Raw genomic sequence first — 24,250 nt, forward strand, 5'->3', positions numbered from 1 at the left:
GACGTAACGCGCCGTTTCAACTCGATGTAGGTAGCACCACAGAATAATAATAAGTACTGTTATTATTTAAGAAAGAAAATAAAAAATATGAGTCTAATAATATTTTCTAATTATTTGTCTGACGGATAAATAATTGAAATTTTGTCATCTAGCCTAGCGTAGCCTAGCATATTGTTACAGTGTGTAACTGTCGACTCTACTTATCTACGTGGACCTCGTTTTACCCCCTTAGGGGCTGAATTTTGGAAAATCCCATCTTAGTGAGCACCTACGTTCTAAAAGGAACCCCCACGCAAAATTTTTGACTCCTAGCACTTGTAGTTTCTGAGGTTTCGTTATGAGTGAGTGAGTCAGTCAGTGACCTTTCGCTTTTATAGAGATAGATTATAGAGAAAATAGATACTTTGGAAAAAGTCTTTCAATATCTTTAGCTAGTCTTTCACATCTATGTGGCATTCAAGTTCGTGAGACTATTATAATAGTATCTACTCGTACATTTAAAGTACATAAGGTAGTAGGCGGTATTTATTGCAAGTTATAACATAGGGTAATGTTAGGAGGGAAAAATAAAATCTGTAAACGGAGTCACAGCAAAAAAAGAGGAAATATTAGCACAAGAAAAACTAATTTATTAGCAATAATCTTTAGCTAATAACATTAATTTCACCTTTTTATTGATCAATTAATATCGCATGACAGAAATGTCTTTCAATAGTAAGTATCTACCTCCGCAATTGTTCAAGTGTAGCGATTAGATTATTATATTATATTACTATATTCGAGAGGGAATATTGCTTAATTCACTTCATTAGTGTTGCGATGAATTAGAGCGTGTAGTATGGCGTCTAAATCAATATATTATTACGTTTTATTACAATTTATGAAATGAAAGAGATTCACTGCTTATATCCTCTTTCTATAAGGGCAGAATGTTAAACTTTAGGAACCGCTATCGGCATTTAACATGACTTAATCACCGCTTGGCATGCTTTGACCTAAATCATATTCCTTTTCGGATAATATGTTGGTTAGAGCCTTTTTTTAACGTCGGGATATGGTTTGGCCATACCCACTGATCGATGGGGACGGCCAGTGGGTTACGTGGGACTCTCCCCGCCTGCTCACTAAAGGCGGGGCCTACCCACTAAAACCAGACGGTGTCCACCGGAGCCCGAAGAAACGGAGCCGCCAGTTGTTGTCCTAGCTCACACATTTGTCCGCAGCTCCGCATCAGGCTAGAGGAAGCCTCTCCGGCTTCGAGGGAACCCACAATGCCCCTAATTATACGGAAAAAAATACAATTAAACCAAGAACCTAAAGAGATTTCTAGCTAGATACGTGCGATTTATTGGGCCGATATTTTTAAACACGACATGGGTTACAACCATTGAACGTTTCGTTCATAAATCAATTCTCCCCAGAAGATATATTACGCATCATGTTTTATTTCCACACTGCTGTAGGTACAGTCAGCGTCAAATAGTTCGTGACACCCAAAGTAGCCATTATGTTCACAACTCGTCTTTGTCACAATTGGAATAAGGTTGTATTGTCAACTTTTTGGCCACTTTGGGCACGGTAATAATATCATACAGTATTGTAACTTCATATGAACAGACGAAACGAGAGCTTTCCTTCGAAATTCAAATCTCGGGATGCGCTCGGTATGCAAAAGTCGGGGGTGTCGCGAATGTGCCGAATGGACGTCGGTGGCCAAGTGTTAAAAATGACAAAACTGATTGAATTAGACTGACCGTCATTTACGGTCAAATTGGTCAAAACTAGTCAAATTGTCATTTTCAGTCAGTTTGATTTGAAATGAAAATTATATTGTATAAAACCAGCTTTTGCCCACGACTTCGCACGGCCGAACTTAAAGTAACAGGTCATTATGATTAGTAAAGTTTCAAAACTATTTAAGTAGTTTTTTTTTTAATTAAATCAACTAATCACAAAACAACACACATTTTTATCCTATTCCATTCACAAAGTATTTTGTTTGTCTAACTAAATAAAAAAATACAATCAAAAAACTAGATAGAAATTCTAAGTAGGCAGATGTAATTAAAATGGGTACTGTAGGTGAGCAGCCCTATCGCATGTTGTCATACGGTGACGTACCGCGCAGCTGTTGACATTTATTTCAAAAATATGGCCGAGTTGGAATACTGTATAGATATAGATAGTATTACCGTGCTTTGGGTGTCACGAACTATTTGACGCTGAATATACATGGATACTATGACGTTCGAAAGGGAACTATCGCAAAATTGTCACGTCGAACGAGACGAGTGTCAACTCGATTTATCTCCTTAACATAACTGCGTAAGGTTTTTATTTTTCTAGATATTCATGAATTGAAAGAACACTACTTGGCTTGAGTACTAAGTTGCCTGAATATAAAGCCTTGAAGCCTTGTCTTGAAATAGAAAAGACTTTACTGAAGCAGTAGCTACTTTGTAACATTTATAACAACATTTTTATAACGTTTTTTTATAAAAACAAGTCTTCTAACATGATTTCTAAAACGCCTTTACAATCGCCAATACTTTTATACTTTATCTTACAAAGACGCTTAATATTTTTTACGAGAATGAGTATTTTGTTGCGATAAATGATTAAAAGCATGTTATCTTATTAATTTAATACCTTTCCATAGAACACCAAGATTTTCACCACGGTACAAATTGTGGAAGAAGTTCGAACGTAAACTTTTCAGTGGTTTTGCAGGGTTTGGGTAGGTCTAAACCCTACATCACTGATTAATGAGTGAATACGTAATTTACTGCCTTTTACGAACGAAATTATAAACTTTAATAAGGGTAGGTATACTTTGCATAAAGTTTTAAGAAAATCGTAATATGACTGATGATTGGATGGTCTGTGGTTTTTTTTTGTTTATTTCCTACTAGCAGCCGCCCGCGACTTCGTACGCGTGGATCCCGTTTTACCCCCTTAGGGGTGGAGTTTCGTAAAATCCGTTCTTAGTGAGCACCTACGTTCTAAATGGGGGTGCCATGCAAAATTTGAGACTCCTAGCATTTTAGTTTCTGCAGTTCGTGATGAGTGAGTCAGTCAAATGACTCTACGGTGACTAAGTACAAGTCTACAACCTGCCCTTTAATTAGGTATAAATTTTGTCCTGAATGAAACTCTTCTGAATTCTATCAATATCAAAGTATTTAAACCATATTTAAACACAATCTAAAGGAAATCCAAATCATTATAGATACGTCATTTTTATAAATTAGTATTTTTCCTTCTTAGAGCTTATCTTAACATAGAATTACTGCTATCTCGGTACTAATTTGATCGCACTACTTAGGTATAGGTCACACGGCTGAACGCAAAAAACATAAAAATAAATCTCTAGCATGTACTTTACCCTACCTACTACAACAATCCTCTTCCAGAGAAAATGTAGTGTTTGATAAAGTTGCTTATTCAGAAGTTCTTTAAGTATAATTTAGAGACTTACTTTTGAACATCGCAATCCGCAAATGAATGGGCTAAATTGGATAGCTGTCTATTGCTACTAAAAACCACGATGTACCTACCTAAATTCGTTAAAAAAAGCAACATTTTTTCAAGATTTTGTAAATGTGCTTCTATACTTTATTCGTTTGTCCAATTGCTATGATAGAATGCACGTAACACCTCATAATCCGTTAAAGCCCACATCTTTTGTCAATTTGCACCACTTAGATGTTGTCTTAGAGCAATGTTATTTTTCTTGGGAGCCTTTGAAGCCACTAATAGAATAGTGGCGTTACTTTGATCATTAGAGCCCCTGAATATCAATAGAAAGGTCGCGTTCGCAGTAACGGATCTTGTTTTGTTATATTTACACGTGGAATTAGATTGGAATCAGTGGTTTATGTATGTTGAACTTTTCTTTATGGAATGCATGCTATCCTCGTTATAATAATGAATGGATATTATTTTTACAAGAATTTGTTTCTTCGCAGGATGACAGCATCATGGAAATCTTGAAAGATACCAGTTTATGTAAGTCAATTTTATAAAATAAATAAATACACAATTTATGCTAACTAAATCGCAATGAGGGCATTTTTGTGTACGTAAAAGGCTTAAAGTGTTCCTTCAAGTGACCGCGGTTCCAAATGCCTAATTATTTCTTCTTCCGGCAACTGGACCCACTATTAACAATGTTTAAAAGTTGTTGTAGATTTGAATTGATTTTCGACCATTTATGGGTGCCCGAAGAGAAAAAATAAAACTCATAAATTGTAAGACCAACTCATAAGTATTGCTCTGTAATAATGTTTTTACACATGTTTCTGTAAATAATTATAACGTCAATCGGGCAATTGGAACTGCAGTTTCAGTTAAAAGCGGGACTTTATTTGACTATCACTGTGTAAAAGCTGCGCACGTGACATTGGCGGAACAGTGGCGAAAAAGCACAAGTTCATCGCCATCAATAAAAGAAGAAGAAGAAGAACCCAAAGACTCCTAAAACATACCTATCCTAAGTTATTACTCTATTGTGGTACAAACTTTCATTATTCCATACAGCATCCCGCGAAGAGTGCGCCCGCGCGTGCGCGTGCATCCGCTGGGTGACGCGCCAAGCTTGGTCGTGCGCGTGCACCGGCGCAGCTCTGACGCGGGACCTACTAGTGCTGGGGGTCCCGCGCGCGCACGCCGCCGCGCTGGCTGACGCGCTCGACGCGCACAGAGCTGCTTATGAGGACAGCGTGAAGACTGGCGGCTTCGTCAGTAAGTAACTAAAGCCTGGTCCGTGAGCACGTAGAATTTTGTCCAATGACCCCAAGCTTCCCATCCTTATCGCTCGCGCGTAATTATATTGCTGTCGTGACTGTGCGACGGGCGCCCGCAGTGAGTGTGCGAGCGCGACAGCAACATAATTACGCGCGAGCGATAAGGATGGGTAGCTTGGCTAACAGCTGGAAGTTTTAGTATTTATCGTTAAGTGACACAACCCTTAAAACGCACCGAACTGCTTATGAGAACAGCGGCATGAGGTCTTACCAGATGAAAGTGTTTTGACCTATCTAGAGCTGAATGAAGCAACGTTCAAAACGCACTGAGCTGCTTATGAGGACAGCGTGAAGGCTGGCGGCTTCGTCAGTGAGTAACTTAGTTACCCATTCTTCCTTTCAGCCAGATGACACCCTCTGCTAGACATAGGCTTCCCCCCAAAAATTTCTACAATAACCGGTCTTGCGCTGCTTGCATCCAAGTGCTTGGCGCGTTGTTCACCAGTGAGGCCACTGGCTGAAAGCGTTCTTGTCAAGATATTAGGTAACTATACTGTAGCTGGGATCATCCAGCCTGTCCATCAGAACAGTCGCATATCTAAAGATTCCGGGTTTGATTCTCAATGGGGGAAAAATATTCCGTGTGCTTTGTCTTCGGCAAGCTGACCAGTAGACTTTGCCATCTTTAATTGTAATTTGTGATGAACACGAATGAAACTCAGTCCGTAAATCATTAAGTATTGGATGAAACTGGCCTATAATCCAACTATAAATACAATGCAGGGGAAAAATCCAGTAGTAAAAATTCAAATTTTGTTTCAGTAAACAAAGTGACCGACGTATCAGTAGCACCTGGGCCCCCCGATTCTGCGGACACCCTCACGATGTCCCTGTTTACTACCGACATCACCGGCGCACAGAAGAAAAGTGAAGTCCTCATAGAAAAGGAAAAAGCCATCCAGCTGCTGAAGGAACTGAAAACTGCTTATAGCAAAATGGAAGAGTTGAATGCTGAATAAAAAAACTTTTTTTCTACATTCCTACTTAAAATAGTTATTCATTACTGTTTGTTTTGTATTTAATCTCTAGGGAAATAATTTATAATATTAATAAATATAGTGTATTAAATATTTTGGGCGTTTTACTAATTTGAACATAATTCAAGTTATTTAAAAAAATTAAATCACTGTAATTTATTTTACATCGATTAATTTATTTCAATTTGTGTGTGCGTGCGTAGCATAAGTCGCATCACTAGTCTATGCACAGATTAAAAAATTGATTGATGTTATTAAAAAGTAAAAAGTCAATAACACGATTTTTGAGATTTTTATTTTATTTGTGAATTTAATCTTTTGTAGGTAGATTAAAATGAATGGAAATATTGTTGAATTCGTGATCATCAATCACGCTTAATTTTAGTGTATTACATTATAACTATGAATTATAATTTTTTCTTACGACGTAAATAGGATTCTATTCGTACTCAAATTAATTGGCGGTAAGTATTAAAAATTCTGTTTCAATGGGTTTGTTTAACTTCATTCTGTAATAAACAATTTGAAAAAGTAAATTTGTTATTGTTGTCTTTATTTTATTGAATTTATTAGAGTAAACAAACAAACATAACCTCAAAATGTAAACAGTGAACATCGCTCTACCTGTGGCTCTAGTTTACCTTTTATTTTTAGGAGATGCATATTTTATGCACAATCTGTAGTGACCTCGTGAACCAAGCTGAGAACATCTTCGCGACCAAATGTGGGCACATTTTTCATCATCATTGTCTGGCACAGTGGATCGAAAGGTAAAACTTGCTAATTCTTGCTGACAAACTTCAATGGATACCAAATTACCTAGATATGAAACCATTTACCATATCATAATATGATCATGATCTTCATTCTTTTTGGACAGTTAAAAGTGGTCCCTAAATAGACATGAAAATCTATCAATGATTAGACTTTTTTGACTACCAGTGAGTCAGTATTAAATGCTCTTAAGATTGTAATTTTAAGTATAATATTCATGGTATTATTTTCTTATATGAAATCTGAGGTGGAATTGTGTAATGCGATCGTAATCATTTGACAGTTCATAACATACGATAAAGTCAGTTAAACAAAGCATTTGACAGAATTATCGTACGCTATGAACTGTCAAATGATAACGATTGCTTTACACAATTCCACCTCAGATCAAAATCCTGCCCACAATGCCGCCACAAAGTCACAGACAAGTGCATGTTCCGTATCTACCCGACCATATCCAACGAGAGCACTGGCGAAGACGTGACCACGCTGCAGTCCCGTCTTGACGATGCCCAACTTCAGCTGCGGCAACAGAAAGCTTCGGCTAAGGATAAGGAGGATAAACTGACTGCAATCACTACGGAGTTGAAAAAGAATGAGTTTGTATTTGCTGAATTAATTGAGTTTTAAAATTTTTTGTTTAGACCTTCATGTTACTTCAGACATAAATTTTCAAACCAATAATGATAACAATCATAGACAGAATTGTATGTGGTCTGAGTAATTTGAGAAACTTATCTTTGATAATTTGATAAACTTACTAATTTCCTGATAATTTTTATAATATCTATGCAATATATGCACATTTATAATATCTATCCAAAGCCTTGGTTAACTTTCATTATTGTATTAACAAGATTTTTTTATAAGTTAATTTTATTTCATACTTAAATTATAATTACAGGGAACTGTTAAAAAACTTAGAAAAGAAATTAGTGACCAGAGAATCTGCAATATCCGCCCTCAAAGAGCAGCTTGACTACGTCAAAATACAAAATAAGGAAACAAACAGACTGAAAGAAGAAAACGAAAGGCTCAATAAGAATATGCAGACTTTAAATGGGTAAGAAATAAACCATAATTTGTCCTATTTTAGTAAGGCTGTTGCACCACCTAACTTTAACAACATAATCAGTATTTTTTGTATGGAGTTTGACAGATTTTTGACGTTTGTTATTTAGTTATCAGCAGTAGTAGTACGCTAGAATGTCATTTAAGCATTATTTTAGATCTTGTCTTTGTTACATGCCTAAAATTATTACTTTTTCAGTTTACAGAAAGTCCTAAATGCTACCAGTGATGAAGTGGAGCAGATGTTACAGGGATACACAGATGTTAGGACTGTAGCCACGTTTGCCACGGCATTGAAAAGGTATTGACATTGAAAAATAAAATCAAATTTTCTATGACTGATTGACCTGATAATAAGCGACAGCGTACATTGCGACAAATGGCGGGACAGACGCGGCCACAAGACTTGTGCGTGCGTCATTTCATATAATATTAGTTGTCGTCGCGACTCCGCGACGTGTCGCGGCGATAATATGAAATGACGTGACGCTTATGATGATGATATTGAGTGGTGGAAGTCTACATCGGGACAAAAACACTCAAAAGCACTCATTCAGGGATATAGCAACAAAGTAACTAAGGAACTGCTAAAGTTCAAAAGATACAAAGCCTGTGCAGTGACTAGAATATTAACCGGCCACTGCAAACTAAACAAACGTAAATCAAACATGAACATGACCGAGGAAACTCTGTGCAGATTCTGCCATACAGAAGAAGAAACGGCCATGCATGTTCTTTGCTCATGCTTCCCGCTTATGAGCAAAAGAAGTATCCATCTCGGGCGACACATCATGCACCCGGATGAGATAGCAGATATCACGCTCCAAAGAATCTGGAAATTTATAGACTCAACGGGACTAAGCAGTGAACTCTTAAAGACAAGGGCTGCCACAATAGATCAAACCTGGTCGAGTTGGCGCAAGTAAAGGCCCAAAAACCAACAATATGATGATGATGTTCCACTTAAGAATGCAATCATATCTTGTCTATAAAGATTAATATTGTAATTACACGTTTTCAGAGCCCTATGTGAATCAGAATCAAAGAAGAATGAAACAAGGGACAGGTTACAGGCAGCAAAACAGCAAATTGGTGTAGAGAAAAACAATGTTGCTGACCTGCAAGCAAAATTACTGTAAGTAACCTTTAAAAATACATTTCTTATCACCTTTAGGCCACACACATCACAATAACCTGAAGATTCGCGTTTTCACGGTGTGTATAACCCGAAGATTCGCATTATCACGGTTTGTGAAGCCAAGTATTCGCATACAGTCGGTTAGCTAGGAGAGAATTTTTGTATCGCTTTTTTGTGTGTGCACTAAAGGTTTTAAATAAATATACTTCAGTACTTTTTTGCATACTCGCAAGGACTTCGCTCCTCTATCACCTGAATGTTATTGTTATGTGTGTGGCCCAGGCTTTACAACAGGCAGACTTATCTTAAAATTGATTATTACTAATGATCTAATATTTGTAACTCCTTCTTTTATTTTGTAAAATTTAATTTATCTTACTTATGAATTAATTCAGCAAAATATACCTTTGTTTATTATACTTAATACTTGCTATGCCCTTACAGGGTGCATGTGATGTACTACCCTACCATTTACCAACTGTCAAACCACACATGTAATGCAATAAATGATTTGATTTGAAAAAAATAATTGAGCATCACCCAATGAACAATCATTTCTGTACCCACAGGCAGTTAGAAGAAAAACTAACGCACGCGAACCGAAAGAACGAGTTGCTATTGAACAAGCGGAAAATCAGCGATGTGGCCAATAGTGAACGGGACGCCACACCCAGCCCCAAACAACATAAGGCCAGCCCGCGGCTTAACGAAGCCATTATTATACACGACAACAATGACAGCTTTGTGAGTAGAAACAATAGAATCCTATTAAAACATAATGTTAATATTATAATCAAGCGAAAGATCAGCGACGTAGCCAATAGTGAACGGGACGCCACACCCAGCCCCAAACAGCATAAGGCCAGCCCGCGGCTTAATGAAGCCATTATCATACACGACAACAATGTCAGCTTTGTGAGTAGAAACTAGCCACCTTACTAATTAAAAGTTACATGTATTTAATAGTTTAGTTTATTATTAGACTAGCTTTCCGCCCGCGGCTTCGCCCGCGTGGAATTTTGTCTGTCACAGAAAAACTATCGCGCGCGTCCCTGTTTCAAGAACCGGGATAAAAACTATCCTATGTCCTTTCCTGGGACTCAAACTATCTCTATGCCAAATTTCATCAAAATCGGTTCAGTGGTTTAGGCGTGAAAGCAAGCAAGACCGAATTACTTTCGCATTTATAATATTAGTATAGATTTCTATATTAGTATTAAGCCTAGGCGCAGACGTGGCGCAGACCACCGATTTTTTGTCGGCCGATAGTTTAGTCGGGCAGTTAATCAGTATGGGCATGTATGGAAGTGCGCACATTACACCGATTCGGTATCGGCCGATTCTTCATACAAATTAAAATCGGGGCCCAACTATCGACCAAAAGTCGGTGGTCTGCGCTTAGGCTAAACGTCACTTTCTATCATATTATTTTATGATTGATTAATTTTATTGACCTACTGACTATATTTGAATCAGAGTTTTGGAGTTTTTGAGATCATTTTCCTTAAAAATTTATTTAAATACCTTTTTTTATTTGCCCCAGGATACAATGGTGAACAGGATAGAGCAAGCGGACTCCCCGTATCTGAGCCTCAAGCAGAGCAGCCTGGCGCTCTCTGCGCTCCAGACGCGGCCTTCGCAAATGCCGCCTGCTACAAAACTCAAGGTAACATACAGGGTGTCGTTACATCATGTTTCAGCAAGAGTTAATGTTTTAACCCAATTCTCACAGATACCACAGCATTCGAAGATTGTCATCGAACGCTTCAGGCGACCCGAACCCGACGTTTAAGGAAACCATCTTCTGTAACTTGTTATTTAAAGTTTAAACCTGTTGAGAAAGGGCAATAGACACTTATAGCAACACGCTAAACAAAACTGACGCATATAAACGAAGTGGTATCACCATCTCTGCATCTTGGCTATTGATAGAGTCAATTCGAGAATTGCCGAGATTAACCGAGGTTAATCCAGATTTTTTACTTAGAAATACTAAAATCTGTATGAATTCCCATAACTTCCTTTGGCTTAAAGAATTTCTCCATAGGCGTTTCAGCGATTCGTCGATAGGACTTGGTTTCTGATTGATGTATCTAGATGATATTTTGATCTTTTGAAAGCGTCAGGAGCTTCGAAGATCTTGACATCATATCACTGCGCTAAACTGCTGATTTTGTAACGAATAATTTCTCTTTTCAGCCCTCAGAGATGGCGCTGCTAAACGCGGCCAGAAACATAACCAAAAGGGGCGCAGAGAACCAGCCTTCAAACAGCCAGCGGCTGAGCATCTTCCACAAGAAGGAGCCAGCCAAAATAGACTTCTCCGACGAAGCTGATATGAACCAAGCTCAGCTAGATATCTCATACGATGGTCTAGGCGGCCACTCCAAGTTAGACACGTTCCCTGTGCCAAACATCAGGCCTCCAATCAAGAGTTGCGTCCCTAAACTAACCGCGAAACATAAACTGAAGAGACCCAACCCCCCGGCGGGTAGTCAAGACATAAGTAAACTGTTGGAGAAAATCAGAGATAAGTAAGATGTAATTTATTGTAAGCAAAAAATAAATAATATAATGTTATTTTTGTAAAAAAAGAGGAATAGCGAGTATTGTTCTTAAAAGCAAACAAGAAAACATGAAAAAGTTGTGACTTTATAATATTTAATTTTTTCCCGCCTTATCATGAACTTATAATATGTAATTGTAAATAGAATTAAGAAATATTGGTACCTAAAACACGTGAGATTGTTATGATTTGTTCATTTGTACCTATGAAGTTATTAAAATGCAAGTTCAACAAAAATTGTTTTATTTCGCCTACAACTTTATATTTTGATTTTTTGTAGAGTGAGGATAGGTGTAGTTGTAGTAGCCTACAATACCCTCTACCGATATCTACATTTGGTTATTTGTATTTCATATAAACCACCAGTTTTCGTGTCGGGAAGGTTTCTGTAAAAGCCAAGTTTCCAGCGCAGCGCGTGTTTTGCCCTAAACGATCAATAGAAACATGTCAACACTAAACATTTTTTGTAGGTAATTTTGTTGACTTTTGTCACTTTTGTCATGTTTTTGCTGGGTCAAAACGCGCTAGAGACCCGACTTAAAACGATGTCATATTTATTTTATACTGAACGTCGCAATTTCAGACAAAAAAATAAATGAACGCATCTGAAATTGACATTTCAGTTGACATGCCTTTTGACATTTTCTATCTGTCATCTGTGATTGTCGCACGGCGCCGCGGCGATAGCCGAATTTTATTTATAAAATCATTCGTTGTCTATTAATAAACCCTACTCATTAGTTTTAGAACATCATTTGGATACATCTGAGGCGCTTGAAGACGCAGTGTTTATACCGTAAACCGCGTATCAAATGCGTCACAAAAACAAGATGTTCCGTACCAAAATAAAGTATTTTCTCATAAAATAGTGATTAAAAATCAGGGTTCTTCCTAGATTTTAGTGTTGGAATATATTACGTGTCGTGTGTGTTATCACCAAATCACAGCGGAGTCGAATTTCGATGTGCGGACAGTTCTATTGATAAGATTATCAAGTAGTGTTTTCGTGCTGATTATGAGTTCGGAAGGTGTTAAACTGGTTGCAAAAGAGTGTTAATAGAGTCGAATAATTTGTGTTGACTGATTGGTTAGATGGTGATTGTGGTGGTGTGGTGTGAAGTTGTTTGTCAATAGTTCAAAATGCCTGGGAAAATAAAGGTAAAAGTGTTGGCGGGAAGGAATCTCCCTGTGATGGACCGTGCTGGGGACACCACGGATGCCTTCGTGGAGATAAAGTTCGGAGGCGTCACGCACAAGACCGACGTGTGCAGGAAGTCTCTGAACCCGCAGTGGAATAGCACAGAGTGGTACAGATTTGAGGTAAGAGCTCATACTTTATGTTAAAATACACATGCAAGTCATTATTTGCTCATTGTATCATGTCCTAGTTATTTTGGATAAACTTTAAATAAAATTCTACAACTACCCTCTACCAAAAAGAATTACCAATTTTCAAACAGCTCATTCAAAAATATTTGTCAATTGAATAGTTTCACTTTAATTGGAATCTCATTATCATATATTGATTTTATATAAGTACAATATTAAATAATGATAACAAGATCAAGTGGTCTTATTAAAATTGTACTTGTCAAATTCTAAAGATTTTGTGCATTTTTAAAACACTAAACGTTTCAAAAGTTCGTAGTATTCCAAACTCCAGACTTATCAAGGCCAGAATTTGTAAAATGACAAACGGTTGTCCCAAAAGTTGGCGCGCGTACAATTCTACTCCGATGTGGTATTCGAGTATTTTTAAATATGCGTCTGGCGTCTGTCTGCCATATTGTTTGTTTATATTAAACATATGTGATCGTCTCTCTATTGGAATGTGGAGTTTTTAACTATAAAGACAATGTGAAATTGTTTACTTCAGAAATAACACATTTTATAGTGTTTTGCTCAGATTTTATTTTAGCATTATAAACAGCTGTCTGCAGAGCACCTGTTGGTTCAAGACAAACAAACACAATTTTTGAAGTATTATTATGAATGAGATCATGAAATTTTCAGGCATCAATTGTTTTTTAAACATATTTTAGGACTGTAGTACAAATCAATTGAATAGTTGTCAAATTAAATGTCTCAAAAACTTTGTGTGCTGTGTCATAAAATTAAATTGTTAAATAAGGCACATACAATAATCTACTACAGGTGCAAAAATAGCTTTAATATCTCTTTATCTTTTGGCATTCAGTCTGTATGGCATATTTCCTGTCTCTCATTGCATATTTAGGTACATAATTGAAGGGGTGAGTGGACAAAGGTCTTAACTAACAAAATGAGTTATGAGTGTTTGAAAATGTTAATCTGCTCATACCACATTTGAATCCTGAAATGTATGAATGCTTGTCAGATAACACCTTTGTTAAGGTTTGACACGTAACAAAATTGCGTGTTTTGAGCTCATTAGTCGATTTTATCATCACTTAAAACCTATGTTCATGCAAAAAAGTCGATTCTTCAGTTTTGTCAGATAACACCTTTGTCCACTCACCCCTTCAATTCGGTCACAGATCATGTATTCAGTATTTTCAACCGACTTCAAAAAAGGAGGAGGTTCTCAATTCGACCCGTATGTTTTTTTTTTTTTCTATGTTTGTTACGCGATAACTCCGCCAATTATGAACCGATTTGAACAAATCTTTTTTCGGCGTATAGGTAATACCTCAAGGGTGGTCCCATTTAAATTTAATAATAGAAAAAACAACCCCCAAGGGTGGAAAATTGGGGATGAACTTTTTTATACGCAATATCTCCGCCGATTATAAATCAATTTGAACGATTATTTTTTTGTTGAATAGGTATTATCAAAAGGGTGGTTTCATGCGAATTTGAAGAAAATATTTCACCCCCAAGGGTGGAAAATTGGGGATGAACTTTTTTATTCGCAATATTTTTAATTTTTAGGTTTTTTTTGTGTTCACGCATTTGAAGTCGGTTTTATTTTTTTTAAAAGTTATGGCAAATGTAGCTAAACCATCACCTGTGCTATCATCCCTTCCTTAATAGTTTTATTTCTATTCACACAAAATTGAAATGCCACATGGCATTAATTTCGCCTTTTGTACCGTTTTTTTTGTGTGGCAATAAATAAAATAAAAATAAATAAAATTACTACATATATAGATTAGTGATTGAATTAATTACATAATGGACAACACGCATAAGTTGTAATATCAAGTTAAATTATGACTTAATTTAAAGTTTAGATCACACACATTACACTAGTTTTTATTTCACCTCAATCCATCCAGTATTACCGAAGATAGAGCCTCGAGAAGTTTACGGACTATTTAAAATTTTCAAAAATTTCCAATATTCGCACGTGACGTCACAACATGATTTTGCAGCCCCCGCACGTTAACCCATTTACCACTTTTTGTCTTTTTCCAACTAAAATAAAATTTTACCTAACTGACAACTGTTGTTAGTTGTCATCGTTCAATCACATTTCAAACTAGGCGCTAAAAAGTAACCATTAATATGCCACCTATTGCCAATTTTGTGCACTATGAAGCCATTTTTACATTTATGCACTTAAATATAAATTTTCTGGAAAAATAACCAAGTTTGTGTCTTTGTGCTCAATAACGAGTAAATAGTCCAGTTATTTATTAATTTTACTTGGAAAGGTTTCCGGAATTTTTGATAATTGGTGAATAAATAGATTTCGCTATGTTCTATTTTGTGACCTCGTTTAAAGCCGCGCGCGCGCCCGCCTTATTGAAAAAAATCCGCCTTAAAAAAGGTTTTTGACAACTACTTTTTTCATTTTATAATTTTTGGGACATAGACAAGCTAAGAAGCTTTGATAAATGTGATAAATTTCATGTAATGTAAGTTAAATAGATTTAGAGTTGTGAAACAGTCAAATTAATGTACCTGCTAAATTGCGAGTTCTTTTTTCTTTGATCATGGCAGGACACGCTGCCGAGTGTCCTAAATATGCTGAAGTATAAAAAAATTCGCGTTGCTGAAGTATACATTTTTTTTGTCTTGTTTGTTTCTACATTACATAATTGTATCCTACTAATATTATAAATGCGAAAGTTTGGATGTCTGGAAGTTTAAAATAAAGTAAAGTAATGTTTATTTCTCACCAACATAACAGATAATATTATGATAACAAACAATCAGGAAAAACAAAAAGTAAGAATGTTGGTGGGTTGATACCTGAACTAGGAAGATTCCTGTGTCTCAGGTTTGTTACTCTTTCACGCAAAAAGTACTCAACGGATTTTGTTGAAACTGTACAATATTATTGTTTGTAACCCAGATTAACATATAGGCTATAATTTATGCCGATCTGTGACACTAAATTTCACGCGGGTGAAGCCGCAGGCAAAAGCTAGTCGTGAAATAAATAGGAAAGTTTAAGGTTCTGAAACGTGGTCGCTTACTATGGGCCTCATAAGAAGGCTTAGGTCACCCAAAGGGTAATGGAGCGGGCTATGATCGGGGTTTCCCTGCGTGATTGAATCAGAAATGAGGAGATCCGCAGGAGAACCAAAGTGACCGACATAGCACGCAGAATTGCTAAAATCAAGTGGCAGTGGGCGGGACACATAACTCGTAGAGACGATGGCCATTGGGGCAGAAAATTTCTTGAGTGGCGACCACGGGCTGGATGACGTAGCGTGGGCAGGCCTCCTACTAGGTGGACCGACGATCTAGTAAAGGTCGCGGGAATAACCTGAATGCGGGCAGCGCAGGACTGTTCATTATGAAAAACCTATGGAAAACCCAAAGGCCTCTCGCCTTTGTCCAGCGGTGAACGTCATTTGACTGTAACGACGAAATAGGAAAGAATGTAACTATCAAAAATCTTCTCTAAGGCAGCATTTTTCCAATTTCGCAACGAGCGCGGCAATCACACTTAACTAACAGACTAACAGAGAGCATAGCGAAATCTATTTTAATCACCAATTTTCAAAACTCCCGGAACACTTTCCAGGTAACCACGTTAATTTGTACCAAACGACTGGACTATAATTAAATTGATATAAAAATTTGGGTACATCTTCTCAAAAACAAAAGAACTGGTGCTAAAAGGGTTAAGTGACTTTTGACATTTGTAGAGGGCCTTGTAGAAGGGGAGGCTATGGTGCTGAATGTGGATTAACTCGAGTGTCATAGTAACTCAAGCAAGTCATATTGTTTTCAATGTGTATTGTAAAATAAGGCATAATTCAAAGTCAATCTTTGATTTTAAAGCGCGTCGTTGAGTTGACAGTAAGTTGGAGTGAAATTGGATACATTTAGTTTATTACCTAACTGCGTCAGAAGGAGGGTTTTTTAAAATATTATTCTTATAATAGCTGCTTTATCGGGGGTTTCAGGTGTACCTCACAAATTGGTGCAGAGGAATGGTGAAAATGTTATAACCATGTAAATAAAATTGAAAAAGATTTCATCAAGTAAGATGTAAGATAGAATAATTGAAATGGTGGAAGAGCAATTTATAATAAATAACTCTATTATCTTGATCATCTATTGAAGAAAAGTGGAATCCTTGGAATCTTTTTCTAGTTCTGAATGAAGTGATTAGTTATAAGTATGATACATAATAAAATTAGTTACATAAAGTAATATACGATTTACTTATTTTTCAAGACATTTTCCTATTATTAATACTGACGGGATTGCTACCATGTACCTTAGTTTTGAGTTTCCAATATTTCGGCACTGTTGCAAGCGCCATGGTCACGGAGTAACTGAAGAAATTAAAACCAGACATCGTTCAGATGTGCGTTCAAAAGACCTGAGATTTTAAAAAGTCCCACGTTTTGTTTAAACAGTAAGCGAAAAAAAAGTGACTTGAAAATGGAATACAAAATGATAAGGTATGGTAAATGATAAGTCTTTATCAATGAAGAAGCAGAAGTTCAATTTCATGAGTCCTCCATCTAGGCTAGTTTCCATCGTCACTCAAAGTTTGGTTGCGGTCTCAAATTTGGGCTTAATTGAGGTATTTTTTGGGTGAGAGGCATAAGAACTAATGCCGTTTTATATCAAAAATTCATACTTAGAGGTAATCAACCAGGTACAAAGTATTTCCTTGTATGTTAGTCTGCCACTCTTTAGTAAGTCCCGAAATCCCCGCTTCGGCTCCCCTACTAACCATTCTAACCATTGTACACAGATAATATCTTACATGCAGCTTTTCATGTTACTACGTCACATTTTCAAAATCCGCGCGGAAAATCGCTCCTAGCGGAAGAGCGCACTTTGAGCTTGAATATTTCAGTCATTTTTAAAGATATAAAAAATGTAAAAATACAGTATTCATTCTAATTTTTTGTAGTTTTTTTTGGCATCTTCAACAAAAATTGTGCGCCATGTCCATTATTTTACTATTAATTTTTTTTGGCTGAAACGAATAACTTTTAACTAACATTTGATAACTCACTCTTTTATTGCAAGAGCTGTAGATTGAAGGCTGTGTGATTTTTCACTGTTTGTTTGTATGTAATCGAATTCAGAATTTCCATTCCAACTGCCAAACCACACAATGGAGTCATGTATGGTCCTGTTAACCAACTCAAAGTTTATTTATCTAACATTCCAGGTAGACGAATCAGAGCTGCAAGATGAGCCACTACAACTCAGGCTCATGGACCACGACACCTACTCAGCGAACGATGCTATTGGCAAAGTCGTCATCAGTCTAGCACCACTGCTGGCCAGGGAAGCCAACAATGCGAAGGCCGCTGCTCCTCATGGTGGTATGAGCCTTAAAGGTTCGGCCAAACCAACGCGATCACAAGCGATCAGCCGGCGTGCAGCGATGGCGATCAATGCATTTAAGTCTGGTCGCCATCGCTGCACGCCGGCTGATCGCGTTGGTTTGGCCGAACCTTAAGAGTGCTATTTAATGTCAGAATTAATAATTTAGAATTTAGATTACATTTACAAACTCTTCAATGAAATAAATAATAATGAAAGAATTTTATACCGTAAGTAAATAAGCAAACCACTTTCCCAAATGTAATATTTTTACGCGTAAAAATTAAAAAAAATAATATGGCTCACTGTCTTCTTCAAGTATCATAAATACCTACTTATTCAGTTTGCTAAGAGATAATACTATGGGTTTTTGTGTGTTCTAATTGTGATTTCTGTTTCACACGTTCATCACACTCAAGAAAAAAAAGGAATTCTCGATGGAGAAAAACGGTGCGACTTACAAAGTTCGTAACTGATTTATTATGTAGATATTAGCAAGTATTGCAAATGTACATTGCGCTGTTGCTTCTAGCCCTTTCATTACCTATGTATATCTTCATTTGATCACTAGTCTCTTATGCTTAGGTAAGGGTACGATAACAACTGTCAAACCATTACATACATTTGTGACCCTTGCAAGTCTCATTGGGTAGAATAAAAATGACAAAAGTGGTTTCGTCGCCTTGAAAAAGCGTGTACCTAAACGTTAATGTCGTCCACTGCTGGAAATAGGCCTCCTCTAAGCTAAGGATTTCAACAACGATCAGTCCTACGCTGCAGCGCTGCCCGCATCCAAGCGCTTCCCGCAACCTTCTCTAGATCGTCGGTCCACCTAATGGAAGGCTCCTTCTCCGTTCCGAATCTCCGATCTCTATATCCGTTCTGTGCCGTACTATAGCAATCGACACGAGTATTGATTGGAAAGACGAAACAGGTTCGTCGATAGGTTTTGGTAACGTTTTCCTTTTATGAACATCTAAAAATATGATCATAACATACGATTTCAAAGAAGCAAATGAGCTAAAATATTGACAGTTGCAACCGCACCCTCGTTTCCTAGTTTGGTGTGTTGCGTTGCACGCATACGGGCTGTATGCGGGCTGTAGACCAAAAGCTAAGTTAGTCTTCCTTAGCTCGCATAGCTAACGCAGTTTCCCATAGTTGTGTGCAAAACTGCGTACTTTGCGCCACTGTCCATGATGGCGTAGCGTACTAAAACTATCCGCGCACTCGTATTTGTACGTTTCCATACTATGTCGCGTGGGCGACGCTGCCGCTCCGTCGACAGAGTTACTTTGTTTTGTATGTAAGCTGCAAGCAGACGTACACCATGAGTACAATGAAGCGTACGTGTCTAAAGCCCGGTCTGTGAGCACGTAGAATTTTGTCCAATGACCCCAAGCTACCCATCCCTATCGCTCGCGCGTAATTATATTGCTGTCGCGACTGTGCGACGGGCGCCCGCAGTGAGTGTGCAAGCGCGACAGCAACATAATTACGCGCGAGTGATAAGGATGGGTAGCTTGGGGTTATTGGACAAAATTCTACGTGCTCACAGACCAGACTATAGTACACTATGCCGCCGTGGACCATGCACTTAGTCGTGTAACTCCATAGTTACCATAAACACTATGGGAAAGAGCGTCAGCTATGCGTGGAAAGCTAAACTAACTTAGCTTAGCTCTGGTCTGCAACCCGCAACTATCTCCTCCTTTATTTTCCGTTGTTTGTCCAGGCGCGGTGATGTCAGGCTGGATACCGGTGTTCGACACGATGCACGGCATCCGAGGCGAACTGAACGTCATCGTGAAGGTCGAACTGTTCTCGGACTTCAACAAGTACAAGACTTCCAGCTGTGGAGTCCAGTTCTTTCACTGTAAGTTGTGGTTTGATGTTTTGTAAAATAGACTAAGGCTGTGTTGCACCATCAAACGTCAAAAATCTGTCAAACTCCATACAAAAAATTGTCATAGTTACGGTCAAAGTTAGGTGGTGCAACTCAGCCTAAGAGCTAGAACGCCAGACCTACGTCATTTTATAAAAGCTGAAAGTTTGTCAGCGTATGCTCCCAATATAGAATAGAATGTTGGTGAATCATGAAGTTTGGGTCATCGTGGCTTTGGCAGCTATCCTAAAAAAACTGTCTGGCAAGGAGTTGGAACTGTCAAAACTGTCTGGCTGATGAGGAAAATACTTCTTATTATTGCCCTAATATTTTATATTAAAATCAGCTTTTATGATATAACGTCAGGTCAAGTCAGGATCTGATGATGGGATCCTAGGGAAATCGAAGGCAACCCTCAAATGGCAATGCCAGATTTTGTATGGAAGGTGGCGTCTTTTTTTTTTCGCGCGGCCATCGACCAAACCTTATTTTTTTATTACAAAATAGTGTAATAAACCAAACTTATTATGACATGTATATACCTCTAAACTCATTCTCAACTGAGTTACGAGCGTTAGAAGTTTGATGATTTTACATACTAGATTTGCTTTCTGCGCGTAAGTTTTGTAAGAAATTGCAACAAAATGGTTGCAGTTTCGTTGCAATGGTCGATGGCCGCGCGAAAAAAAAAAGACGCCAATTTCCGGCATTGTCTTTTTGTAGGCACGTAGGTATATCGTTTTTCATATTTATTCTAAAGTTATTTATACCTACTTTACTTATTCATCTTCGCAGGCCCCATGATCCCGCCTGGCTACAGGGCAACTTCCATCCACGGCTTCGTCGAGGAGTTGGTGGTGAACGATGACCCAGAGTACCAGTGGATCGACAAGATACGCACGCCGCGTGCGTCCAACGAGGCTAGGCAGGTCGCGTTTATTAAGCTCAGCAACCAGGTTTGTGGTCATTATGTATGAATGCAGAGTAAATACAAATGAGTAGGTCATCTTCATAGAAACGCACCGAGCGCGGTTTGTATGTGAGCGCGCCAGTATACGTATGCGGCGCGCACGCACACACTGACAAAATTCGGCGCAACCACGACTGGCTAATCCAGGGTTTCCCAATTTTTTTTTGCCAAGGAACCCTAATTGATTATACTTTTCCTAGCGGAACCCCCGTACTACTCCGCCCGCACGCCCTGCCCCTCCCTTGTGCGTAAACAAGTCGGTGCGAGCGAACAACGTCGGTCACGAAACGTGGGATAATATTTATTACGGAACCCTTGCGGCCTTTCCACGGAACCCCAGGGTTCCGCGGACCACCATTCGGGAACCGCTGGGCTAATCCACGCAAAATTTTGTCAGTGTGTGCGTGCGCGCCGCATACGTGTTGGCTCGCTCACTTACAAACCGCGCCCGTGCGTTTCTATGAAGATGACCTACTCATTTGTATATACTTTGATGAATAGCTACTTTTTCAAATAATGGTACCGATTTGAAAATGTAGGTATATAATAAGTATTTTTTCTTGCTATCGCCATCGATGGGATCGATAAAATTATCATGAGTAAAAATTGTTATGAAAATAAACTGTTTTAATTGTATTGTGAATTTTCTTTGCTATAAACCTCACGGAGCCCGAGACCTTTCCAACGAATGCAAAACCGTGGAAATCTGTTCGTGCGTTCTAGAGTTATAGCGTCAGGAAGGAAAACCCGACTTATTTTTATATAAAGCCTGGTCCGTGAGCACGTAGAATTTTTGTCCAATGACCCCAAGCTACCCATCCTTATCGCTCGCGCGTAATTATATTGCTGTCGCGACTGTGCGACGGGCGCCCGCAGTGAGTGTGCGATAAGGGTGGGTAGCTTGGGGTCATTGGACAAAATTCTACGTGCTCACGGACCAGGCTTTAGTAGATATAGCTTTTTTTTGGACTGAGTGTTTTCTACGTATATTAATCTGGCCAGCTGTCTTTTAAGTATCTCATCTATTGAATATTTATTGCCAGGTGCAACGCCTAGTGGGCTTGAAGGCAGCCGAGCTGGGCGCGAATGCTGTGGTGGGCTACCAACAAGACTTCGACTTAGAGGGCGAGGCAGGAGTCGTGGCCAGAGCTATTGGTATGTATCATCCTATTTCCTTATTATTATTAATGGCCCAATTTCACTAGTCGATAGGGTCCGCATGCGGAGTGCGAGAGATTTCTGGAACGCGTGCCACAGGGCCCGCAATCTGGGTGCGAAGTTTACTAAAAAATAGAAACAGGCATGGCGCGTCAGAAAATCTGAATGATGAATTTCATTGGTCGATAGCACGGTCGGTATAATGCATGCGGGGAATCCCCGCAGGCGTTGTACCGAACGCGTATCGACTTCCAACTTTCATTGGTCGTTATCTCGCATACGGGGAGTCCCCGCATGCTGTATACCGAACGAGTTATCGACTAATGAAAATGCGCCATAATATTTTAAACTAGCGGCCGCCTGCGACTTCGTACGCGTGGATCCCGTTTTACCCCCTTAGGGGTGGAGTTTCGAAAAATCCTTTCTTAGCGGATGCCTACGTCATAACATCTACCTGCATGCAGATACAGGGCAGATATGTACCATCCTAGACTGCATCCCACTTAACATCAGGTGCGATTGTGGTCAAATACCTGCCTTGTTATGCATAAAAAAAAAAAAAAAAGCCAAATTTCAGCCCGATCCGTCCAGTGGTTTGGGCTGTGCGTTGATAGATCACTATGTCAGTCAGTCAGTATGTATGTATGTCAGTATGTAAGTCAGTCACCTTTGAGTTATATATATTTAGATTTAGATAAAAAGGTTGTGAGGATGGATAGAAGAATGTTTACTCTTTCACGCAAAAATCACTTCATGGATTTCATGAAACTTTACAGTACTGTACATCAAAATAACATAAAGGCTATAATTTATTGACCACAATACGACAATAAATGTAAATTGTTCAGTAAGTCGGTATATCTTCGAAAGTCTGAATTTGACACGGGCTAATTATAAAAATGTTGAATCTTAGGCCCAGAACACACGGTGAAACGCAATTGCAACGAAACTGCAACTTCTAGTTACTTTTGAGTTGCATCTAAGTTTCTGCCATAGATTCCGTTGAGAGACCACACATGACGCGACCATTTCAAACCGGTTTCAAACTTATTTCGTTGCAATAAGTGTCATTGTCTTCGAAAAGCTTTTTTTTGTGCTGTCAACTGAATATTATCCCACAGGAACCGCAGTCAGTATCACGCCAGTCCCGAGCGCGAGCCAGGCAACGAGTGGGCCTCCTTGCACACAGCAGTGAGTGTTATACATGATACACAATATGGCACGAGACGTATTTACTAGAACAGATCCACACACTAGGTATTTTACAGTACTAAGCGGCACCTATTCCAATTTTTTAAATACTTGATCCACCTAATATTTTATAAATTACACGATTTCCGACCCTACCATCAAAGTAATAGAGGTTATTGTTGCGTAATCCGTACCTAGTCGTGTATTACGCGCACCTAGTATTTCTCGCTAAGCTTATTAATATGTGCGAACGTAGAGATTCACTCCGTCTCTGTCTGACCAAACAAATTTGAGCGCGACGAAACAAACGCACACAAACGTAGTCAAACCATATTCATGTAAATTCATGTAAAAAAGAAAAAAATATGTGAATATTTTTATGAAATTGATATCTTTTAAATACGCCGACTTTTAAGTTGACAGTCCTAAGCCTGTTGAAGTATGAATTATTATTCAATTTCAAATTGCATTATTCATACTGCGGTTGTATCTTTTCTAAGAAAATTGTATTTTAAAGTCATATTATCGCGTCAAGTATGCTAAATTACTACGTACTAGGTGGAATAGGTATTTGGATCGAATATTAATAAATACTAGGAATAGGTGCACCTAGTAACAAATTTACCTAGTATAACCCATCTCTATATGGCACCTCCTCTAGCAGGGTACTCGTCTAGTCGTGTAGCATGTAATGTATCAGATAGTCAGATACTGTATCACTGCGAGCACAAAGGCGGCTCGCAGCTAAAGTAGAGCCAACGAGAAGCGATACCAAATGTAAACAAACCCAATGTCATTTAAATTTGGAATAGCAAGGGTGCATAACTATTTAATGGTTAGATTAAATATTTTTGTAGACGATACAGTTTTAAAAAATATCTGTCAAATCATAAAAATAGATGTTTTTGTTATAATTTGAATTATTGTCTAATAGATGATAGATGTAGATTTAAATTAAATAACAAGAATAATGATAGCATTTCTGC

The 24,250-nt window shown here is 38.2% G+C and overlaps 3 protein-coding genes across 4 annotated transcripts in view; all 3 read left to right on the plus strand.

Annotated features, from left to right (window-relative positions):
* LOC135081452 (putative peptidyl-prolyl cis-trans isomerase dodo) overlaps nucleotides 1–24,250 on the plus strand; it is a 73,922-nt gene that overhangs the window by 30,304 nt on the left and 19,368 nt on the right. The window contains exons 4-6 of one of the 2 annotated variants that reach the window (XM_063976146.1): nucleotides 3,969–4,008; nucleotides 4,540–4,743; nucleotides 5,568–5,877. The exons of the other annotated variant lie outside the window; for it this stretch is intronic. Coding sequence (XP_063832216.1) covers nucleotides 3,969–4,008; nucleotides 4,540–4,743; nucleotides 5,568–5,764 — 441 coding nt within the window. The 3' untranslated portion in view covers nucleotides 5,765–5,877. Of the gene's footprint in view, nucleotides 1–3,968; nucleotides 4,009–4,539; nucleotides 4,744–5,567; nucleotides 5,878–24,250 lie in introns of those variants that run through there. 2 annotated transcript variants of the gene reach the window in all.
* Nucleotides 6,404–11,562, plus strand: LOC135081844 (E3 ubiquitin-protein ligase TRAIP-like). The gene is made up of 8 exons (XM_063976624.1): nucleotides 6,404–6,552; nucleotides 6,943–7,155; nucleotides 7,461–7,619; nucleotides 7,827–7,928; nucleotides 8,649–8,762; nucleotides 9,335–9,680; nucleotides 10,309–10,431; nucleotides 10,965–11,562. Exons 1-8 carry the CDS (start codon nucleotides 6,440–6,442, stop codon nucleotides 11,301–11,303), a joined length of 1,509 nt encoding a protein of 502 aa, XP_063832694.1. The 5' UTR covers nucleotides 6,404–6,439; the 3' UTR covers nucleotides 11,304–11,562.
* LOC135081845 (uncharacterized) overlaps nucleotides 11,995–24,250 on the plus strand; it is a 57,072-nt gene continuing 44,816 nt past the window's right edge. The window contains exons 1-6 of the mRNA XM_063976626.1: nucleotides 11,995–12,651; nucleotides 17,903–18,059; nucleotides 19,796–19,936; nucleotides 20,741–20,901; nucleotides 21,959–22,070; nucleotides 23,195–23,264. Coding sequence (XP_063832696.1) covers nucleotides 12,472–12,651; nucleotides 17,903–18,059; nucleotides 19,796–19,936; nucleotides 20,741–20,901; nucleotides 21,959–22,070; nucleotides 23,195–23,264 — 821 coding nt within the window. The 5' untranslated portion in view covers nucleotides 11,995–12,471. The remainder of the gene's footprint in view (nucleotides 12,652–17,902; nucleotides 18,060–19,795; nucleotides 19,937–20,740; nucleotides 20,902–21,958; nucleotides 22,071–23,194; nucleotides 23,265–24,250) is intronic.

This window comes from Ostrinia nubilalis, chromosome 20 (genome assembly GCF_963855985.1).
Source record: "Ostrinia nubilalis chromosome 20, ilOstNubi1.1, whole genome shotgun sequence".
NCBI classification, from domain to species: domain Eukaryota; kingdom Metazoa; phylum Arthropoda; class Insecta; order Lepidoptera; family Crambidae; genus Ostrinia; species Ostrinia nubilalis.

Excerpts from the sequence above, each read along its gene's own strand:
- LOC135081844 (XM_063976624.1), top strand. The coding sequence starts at position 6,440 with ATGCATATTTTATGCACAATCTGTAGTGACCTCGTGAACCAAGCTGAG. Across the intron at positions 7,929-8,648 it reads TTTGCCACGGCATTGAAAAG|AGCCCTATGTGAATCAGAAT; the intron begins GTATTGACATTG and ends ACACGTTTTCAG. Across the intron at positions 9,681-10,308 it reads ACGACAACAATGTCAGCTTT|GATACAATGGTGAACAGGAT; the intron begins GTGAGTAGAAAC and ends TATTTGCCCCAG.